The 10,305-nt window shown below is 19.0% G+C and overlaps 1 protein-coding gene across 1 annotated transcript; it reads right to left on the reverse strand.

Moving 5' to 3' along the window:
• Positions 1-3,460: 3,460 nt before the first annotated feature.
• On the reverse strand, positions 3,461-4,818 carry PGO_001475 (variable surface protein; the record flags this gene model as incomplete). Its single annotated transcript, XM_028690957.1, has 3 exons — positions 3,461-3,619; positions 3,748-4,665; positions 4,789-4,818. 3 exons carry the CDS (start codon positions 4,816-4,818, stop codon positions 3,461-3,463), a joined length of 1,107 nt encoding a protein of 368 aa, XP_028546758.1.
• Between the last annotated feature and the right edge of the window lie 5,487 nt (positions 4,819-10,305).

The following is a 10,305-nucleotide window of genomic DNA, read 5'->3' on the forward strand; positions in this document are numbered from 1 at the left end:
TAGTATATTTATTATAATATTAAAGAATTCATATATGATGATAATTTTAATTATATGCAAATAATATGAATTACAAATGTTAAAAATAATTATAATTTATTACATTGTACAAAACACAAAATAACATACATACTACAAGCATAATATATAAAAAAGTAAGGATATATCTCGATGTATGTATATATTTCATAAGCATTTAGCCGAAAAAAAAACTGCAAAACATGACATACTATTAACTAATTTATTCAGAAATATGTGTTCTTTATAGAACTAACAACGCACATACATATATTTATCACAATATTTTACATATTTTAACAAACATATACTAACATTTACTCAATAATTAATCATGTCAAATCAATATATACTATATATAATTAATGTATAACTTGAATATAAAACTTAAATAAGAACATATATATTAATGAATTGTCTAAAACATATCTATTTATTCAATTACATATATAAGTTATTGTTAATATCATGGTACCTTTAATGCTTATTTAAATTTTATATATTCGTTGTATTTTTTTACTTTAAATTCTGTTTTTTTTAGAAAAAATTCAATGGAGAAATTTCTAAATGTAATAAACAGAGTTATTTTCTGTATTCGGCAATGCATTAAATTGATAGGAAAATGTAGTTATGGTTTAATTGTAGAAAAGATTTTTTTGCCTACTGATGTTATTCTAAAAAATTTTTTTTCATTCATGTATTACAATTTATTGGATTTAAATGATTATGGTGTGAAGAAATGTTTGTTTTTGAATTCATGGATAGGAAAAAAAAAATGTATAAACAAGGAATATTAAAACATTGTATCATATGAACAAGTGGAATGATTATATATAAATTATATTCGATAACATAAATTCTTCAGTATATTGTAATTGTCATTAATGTTGTAAATTATATCCATCTGTAACTTATATAAGTTTACCTATAAATATTCAAGGAAATTTAGAGGTTTTTAGAAAAAATAGTTCTGTATCACATTCATTATAGGAATTGGCTGCTCATTATATTAAACCATCTGAATCTCAAATTTCTAATACTGTTGTACTATCAATAACGAACTTTATTGTTATTGCTTTTTTAGTCATATTAATAGTTGTATTTATAATTTCCTTCTCTTTTAATATAATATAAATAATAATAAAATTCATTATAAATATTTAAGAATTACATAAAATAAGTTATCATTAAAATTAATGTAACTATTTGAACACATTCTAAATATTCTTTTAATATTAATTTTATATATAGTATTCAAAATATATAAACTCATAAAAATCCTACTGTATATAACAATGACTTTTTATTAAGCCCAACAAACGGTGGTAATTATATAGGTTATCAACGTTAAATTAATTCATAATTAATATTCAACTAAAAATATCAAAATATAATTCTACAATATTATAATCTATATACTCATTTCAAAAGAGATATACATCCTGAAAAGTATGTAAAAATTATACAAGAAATAAAAATATATGTAGGATATAAAATATTATTTAAATATTGAAAAAAAAAAAAAATTAATCATATTTGAGAAATACTAATCTATGATTTATTGTAAATTAAAAATGTAAAATATTACATATATAAATATATAACAAATTATTTTAAAAAAAAATTATTCTTAATTCAATTTTTACTCAATATTAATTAAAACTCATATTATGATTTTAAATATGTATATAAAACTTTATTACGACATATTTTTTTATATTAAATAAAATTTTATATATTTTTCATTAATTATTACACTTATAAAAATACACATATTAGTGTTTCTTAAAATATATTTATTTTATTTCTTATGAGCTTCATGTACATAAATATAATCAGAAAAATATACCATAAGGTATTTTCTAAGAACACATAATTGCTGAATAATACAGATTTCCTTTTATATTTCTCATATCTTTCGTATAAATTTTATGCTTTGCTTTCTCTTTTTTTTTACTCTCTATTTGTGTGTTATACATAGGAATGGAGCAAAATAATCAATCTATAATTAAAATAGTATTGCTCATACATATGTAAATATATATATACATATATAATAGATGAAATAAAAAACACATTCATATAATAGTTTTAAATTATAAACTAAAATATATATATAAGGGAATGATTAATATACATCATACAAAGTTTATATGTTGAATCTTATTATATTATCATGTGTAATATTATTACTACATCATATTTATTTTTCTATAGCTATTAAATACAAGGAATAACACTTACAATAATATAAAATATTTAATTTTTGAAACAGTGATAACATATTTTATTTATTTATGCTCTATTGATAAAAATATTTCTATTTTTTATTGTTAAAAGTTAGAATACTATAAATTTCAAAATTTACTATATAATTCATATTAAAAGCAAATAGTGTTTAACATTAACGTTTGATTTGATGTATTTTTAATTTATTATTTACTTAAGTAGTAATATTTGCATAAGAGCTATAATAATTACGGCGTATGATATAATTAGCATATAGATACACTTTTACACAACTAATAAAGCAGTATATTGAATAAATAATAATCATAATACAAATATAATATATGTACAAAAAAAATCTACAATAATTATGATGATTATATATTATAATTAATCATAGAGTAGTATATATATATATTATTGAATTAAGAAGATAATACTCTATCAATTTGCATATGCTAGATTTATTGGTACAAAATTACAAGTGAGATCCATTATCTCTTGATGAATCCACAATGTATGTTGTTCTTTGGAGATAACAATTAATTTATTTATTTTGATTAGAATTATTTAAATTAATAAAATATAATATTATTTTAGTTTATATTTCATCTTTTATAAGAGCATATTTATTATAATTTAATTAATGCTTTTCTCAATTCCAGTAACCCTATGACATTCATGGGATTATGTAGTTATAAAAAAGAATTATTCTTTATAAGCATTTGATGAAATTATCCTATTACAATATTATATATGAAACGTTATGTTTTATTTTTTTATATTTTATTTTTTTTAATATATATTTCCTTTTATTTTTTCATATAAATATGTAAAATATTTGTTGCATTCCTATAATGATTATTCATGAAAATAGATAATACATATTATATATATATTACTATATTTTCTCTAATTAATTATATAAATTAATAATATTCAATATATTTTTATATATCCTTGCGGCAATATTAAATAATTATAATAATAAATGATGTTTATATAAGGATATATCAAAAAAATTATCTTTTATTCTCTATCCAAAATTAAAAAACGCTTATGAGACTATTTCCATTATATTATTATTGTATATAAATGTTTCTGTTCTTATAATAATTTATTTCTTAGAATAAATATATTTATTCTTATAATTCATATTCTTAAGCGAAATAAACATGAATTTATTAATTCGTATTACCTATTTTTATTAGCATTAGTTTACTAAGGAATATTTTAATCGGCACTTATGATTTGATAATTCCTGTGATATTTTGAATGAATCTATTAAGTTGAAATCGTCTGTACTTTTTCGGATCAACCTGTTCTTTAATCTCCTTACTCTAGGATGTAATAATGACCCCAATGCAGTAAACTGAAAGTAAAAAAAAAGAATATAATATTTTTGTGCAGTATCTACTAATTTGTTATATATCTTTTAATATGATGTGCATCATAATTTGTTTTATAACAAATATTTAATAAATTAAACATATTTTTAACCTTATAAATAAAGAATATAATTAAACTTACTGTAATTATTAAAAATACTATTCCTGCGAATGTTCCTGTGTCCACCTGTGCGACAGGCTCTGATGTGATCTGTTGGACTGTAGATTGTGTCACCTCTTGAAGCGAAGATGATATGAATTTTTGATCCTTAGATGATGTCACCTTTGGGACCTGGTCTGCATGCTCATTTTTATCTGTTTTCTGAAATTTCTCTTGTGTATATTTCTTTGACTCTTTCTCTTGAAGCATCTTTCTATCTTTTTCTTCAGGAGAATCTATTATAGTTGGTGTTCCTGGGCAGTAATCTTTGTGATCTTTATACCTGTTATATGATTTACTAAAATTATCCAGCAAATTGTAAATACTAGCATTTTGGATTTTTAATATATCTCTTTCATTTATAAGATCATTATATTTCTTAACACATGGTCTACGAAAATGACATACATAATCATTTCTACCTATATCATCTATATACTTATATAATTCATCCATGACATTAAATATTTTATATGTCCCGTATTCAAGTTTTTTAATATGACCTTTGCATACATCAGGTATAGACATTCTTACATTGTTTCTGTGTCTTGTTATTTTATTGTAGCAATCGATTTCATTATTGTTGCATTTTGTACCAAAATTTTTAAAAATCTCATTTAGCTTATAATTGTAATATTCACAATTTTGTTCATTACTAGTAGGAAATTTATTTTTTATATAAAATAAATAACTACCAGTATCTATGCAATGTAGATAAAAACTACATTGACCGCGTATTCCGGTTAATTCTTGACAAATGTCCATGCACGCAAATCCCAAACTGGTATTTTCTGGGGTACCATTACGATAAATATTCTTTGCTGCTTCATACTCATTTCTGCATTTGGGATATATACTACTGAAATCGATCTACAAAAGAAAGACATGAAATATATATAAAACATAAATTTTATATTTAGGAAATCCTTAGAACATCTTTTCAAAAATAATGATAAATTATATATATGTAATTTAAAATAAAAAAAAACATACATTCTTATGTAAACTTACACTACTAGCCATAATGATCTAAATATGAGATTTCACGAAAAATATATTTTTCACTTTTCAATTAGTTTTTATACATTGAAATCATAAAAATATATTTCATTATGATAGGCTTCAGGATTAGGGTTTTAGATATGATTTTCTTATTCATTTTTTGATTTTTCTTAATAATACTTTAATTTTATCAATTATTTCCTATATAATAGTATCTTCATCATATTTTCTTAAAATATAATAAGAACTAAGGAATACAAAACACCTTAATTTATATGAATTATATTTAATTATTACAAACACTATTTGTTAATAATTTATTACTATAAATAATATAATATGATATATCTTATAATAAAAATAAATATTTAATTAAATTTATACATATTTAATTTTAAATGCATTAATGAAAGATTATTATAATATATATACGCATTACATGGATAACCATTATGCATTAAAAGAATTAATTAAATTTTATATTTTACATTATATATCCTACTCACAAAAGTTTTATAAAATTAATGGATTCTTGTTTTATTATTTAAGTAATAAAAAGGGTTAATATTACTATTATAAAATAATCACTAATATTCCATGTAATTATGTAGTATATTTATTTTTATTATATTTATTGTTAAGTTCAATGTAAAATTAATTCATAACATTCTTCTATATTATTTATTTTTTACGCGCTTTAATATAATAAAATTGTTCTTACTCAATATGCTAAACAAATTATGTTAATTGTGAAATACAATAAAAGATACGATATGTATTACTGTATATAAATAAGAAATAATTTATGTGTTCATATTATATTGATTTTTTTAGAAAACAATGCACAGAATACAAATTTCATAATTATTATAACTCATATTACCTTATGTAATTATAAAAAAATCAAAATTTTTAATATTATTTGTTTTTCAAATAAATATTTCTCAAAATGAGATAAAATAATTGAAAAATAAATTTAGTTAATACTTATAAGAATAATAAGACTGAAGTAATATACTGTTTATTAAAAAATATTTAAAAATATATATATATAAGCAGAATATTAAATATGTAAAGCTTAGACATACAAACTTTATTAATCTTTATTTAATTAGAAATAATATTATATATATTATACTACCTTATAATAAACAAGTTTTACATTTTATTATATAAGTTATATAAACTGAAATTTTTATTAATATAATATTAATTAAATATTGTTTATCTCATAACAATAAAATATTAGAGAATAATTTATCTGTTATTTATCATCTAAAACGACCATAAATTTATTAGAATGTTAAGGTTTATAAAGGTTCAAATTAGTTCAGTTTAGTATAAAATCGATTCTATTTAACATATTACATATAGATAATCAGATTTCATTACTTAATTATACAAAAATTAATATAAATCTCATTCATACAATTTCTTTGTTATATAAGGTTTTATAGACAAAACAAGTTCACACGAAGTTATATTATAATAAAGTATAATAATATATGTATACATAAGCATATTATAATATGAAAAATATAATATATATTAAAACATACAAAAAAATTATGCTATTTTTATATGTTGTAAAATTTTTTTAAAAACATCCATTTTCTAACTTATAAGCATATATATATATCATATAATATAAAATTAGAATTTCCTGCATAAAGGTTATATCAAGAATGATTATCTAGGTGAATGCTTTTTTTATTAGTATATTTAATTCTATTTTTTTCTTTCAAATAATTATATATATATTATCCTATTAAAATTATGTCCTCTGACTTTTAGATTTTCTCTTTATTTTTATGTTGAAGAGCGAAGGTAAAAATAGAACACACAATTAAACATATTTATTTTAGTATATTAGTTTTATTAAAGTGTTCCATTACAAATAAATTAGGCATATCAATATTAATCATTGATATGCTCAAAATATGTTTTATATAAGAACATATAAATGTAAAAAATTATGAGATTTCTCAACGGAGCTACGAATATTATTTAATAAGGATTATTAAATAAAAAACAGATGTCTTCTTATATGATTATATTTCATACTACACATTTACAAAATTGTATATTAAGTTATAATATACATCTAATTTACAATTTTATTATTTAACAACAAACTTCAAAGTAATTCATCCATAAGTGTATTAGATGCTACTATTAGTTTTTATAATTTCCGAATAAATTCTTTTTATGCATAAATATTTTTTGTAATTTAGGTTCATATTTTATATTTTTACGGAATTACTGCCAATATTATTGAACTCAATAAAATAATGTCTTCTTTTCTTAATATATGGGTTATATTATTAAATATATAATTTATATTTATACATGATTAATAAATATTATAAATATTTGTATTCTACAATATGCTAATGTTTATTAATACTTATTACATATAGTAACAACATATAGATAAACAGTTATAAATTTATCTTCTTCTATAAGAATCATATAATATATTTTTGTTCTTATTATTGAATTTAAGCACATTTTAAAGGGTATGTGGTGATTTAATAAAAATTGATTTTATATAAAATTATAAGAAATTAATCAAGTTATGATAGTGCTAATACAAGGTATAAAAATTATTTATCTTATGTATATTAGTTTTATGTTCTAGTATAATACATTATTAGATATAACATCGACGATGTAAATTATCTCCAGAAGGACAGCAGTATAAGGAATACAAAAAATGATGTATATTTTATTTTTACTCATAACTCCACCACATAGCTAATAGTCTACCCATCAGTGATAAATAAACATGTTAATAACATTTTATTTCTTAATATATTTATGCATAAAACTTTTATCATTAAAAGTTCGATTTTTCAGTAGATAACATAACTGAATACCCGCAGAAAATAAATCAGAAATACATATATATTTTTTCCTATTTCATATATTGATAATCATGCGTGTATGTCCACGGTAACAAGCATAATAATATTAAGTGTAGTGTATATTTATATGATATTTAAGTACAATTATTAATTCTATATGAATAATTACAATTTGTGCTATATTCATTATATATAATAAAATTATAAAATTTATACATTAGAAAAAGCTGGATTGAATTTTGTGAATAGGAACATTTGTCAAATTATTTTCTACGAATGTATCTATATAATCAAATAATAATAATATCATAAATTAATTAATAATATAATAAATAATAATTATAGTCACTTTATTTAATGAGTTATTGAACATTCTTTTAGTTAAACTAAATATAATGAAAATATATTTTATCGAAAATAAAATAGTTTAAATAAATGTATATTTTCGTATTGTTTAATATAATTTACCAAAATTATTCATAAAAAGACATTTTTTTATCCTTGTTATAAATCAGATGTATTCCAAAAAATAATTTTCATAAAATTATTAGTTATTGATTGTCTTTTATTTAATTAAGGAAATTATAGATATTCAAATTAATAGGTATATATTTCCTTATATTAAAATACAATTAATATATTATTTCTTTAATTTTATGATATTGCATAAATGTATATTATGAATAATGTTAATACAACATATTTTTCTGAATAAATAAATATTATATTTATTGTTATTCTAAACTTCATTAATTAGGTTGCATAATGCATATGACTTTTCTTATTTCAAGATCATTTCATTAGTATTCTTGAAATTTTCTAATATTTTTGTGATTATTTATACAGTATAAATTAAAAAATGTGCTTTTTTCTCATAAATTAATATCTTACTGTATATTAATCCTTAAAAAATGAATCTATATAGATTAAAGTACATGTTTCTAAAGAAAAATAAGTTATAATTGTTAACCAAATATTTATTGTGTGCCTATGAAATAAAAGCTTCAACTCTTTATTAATTTGATCCGTAGAATTATTCATAAATAATGTATTAAATATGTTTTTTTAGAATAAATTATTATTCCTTATACACTTCCATATATCAGGTGCTAAATTGTAGTAGAAATAAATAAATTCATACACATAATTTTCAAATTTAATATTATTAAATGAAAGAAATTAGAAATATCTCAAATTTTATAGTACAATAAGAAAACTATATGATCTTGTATTAAAAAATATTGTTATTAACAACCCTATATTTTCATTATTTTAATAATTAATATATATACAAAATTAAGTGGTGGGAGATTTTCACTATTCATAGAATAATACATTAAATATAGCAATAAAAAAAAAGTATATATTATAATAATTATGTACATTATAATGATCATGAAAAGAATAAAATATTATATAGGCTTTTTTTATTATATCATTTAGTTATATATAATAAAATTTAGTTTTTCCTTTTAGAGTGCTTTACTTGCCGTTCTTATTAATAGCTTTCAAAAATAAATAAATTTATCGTCACGTAATATTCTTAATCTGCATTAATAAATTTATGACATAAACATTGCAGATTGCTATTATAAGGCAACTTTTATATATATAATATAATATTTATCTATATGAATACAATGTAATTGTTTTTAAGAGTAATGTATGAGAATCGAATGCACAAATACGTATCACATAAAAATATAATATAATATTTTTCTTATGAGTTGTATATAATTAATTCATCATAGTCTAATTTTTAATAAAAGTGTATTTTCTTATATTTTTATATCTACATATGCTTATTATATAAAATTCATAATATATAAACAAAATACTAAAAAATATAAACTTAAAGTCTGAGTAATAATATGTAGGATTAAATTACATTTATAAATTACGGAGAATGCTTTTATATTAATTATATATTGATATTTAATTTTCATTTATAACACAAATGCCATTAAATAAAATAGAAAAATAAAAAACGAAATTCTAAATACTTTCTTTAATCTTAGAACATATTTTTTTTTTTTTTATGATTTGTTTTTTTTTTACATAATATTATAATTATTTTTTATGTTCTTTAATGCAAACTATATAATGTGTTTTTGTAAAAACAATAATATCATGAGCCTTTGTTTTTAAAATATTTAAATTTTTGTGCTTCGGCAAAAATTTTTATTAATATCACAATGAATAAAAAAAATACATGAATAATTAGTTCATACCATTATAAATTAGTGACATTCAAAATTAATGTATTATATGTATTACTTTATAATTATATTAATTATGGAGTTCTCAATAAATATTAATATACGTTGTAATATTTCCTATCTGATACATTATAATAGCAATAATTATATAATGTATACGAATATAAATGCATACAATTGTTATTGTTTGCTCAAAGAATTATAAACTCTACCCAAATTATGACAATATGTATTTATAAATTATTATTGAGATTGCATCATATTACAAATATTGAATTATATAAAACAATTTATATTGATGCCCTTAAGTACTAAATTTAAATATCCTTCTTTGGAAAAACATTTGGAATAAAAAAATTACATAATTTTTATATTAATATGTTCTTTTCATGTATTGTATTAAAGTATTAGGCAGTTACATA

Source organism: Plasmodium gonderi (assembly GCF_002157705.1).
Source record: "Plasmodium gonderi DNA, contig: Pgo-contig_156, whole genome shotgun sequence".
NCBI classification, from domain to species: Eukaryota; Apicomplexa; class Aconoidasida; order Haemosporida; family Plasmodiidae; genus Plasmodium; species Plasmodium gonderi.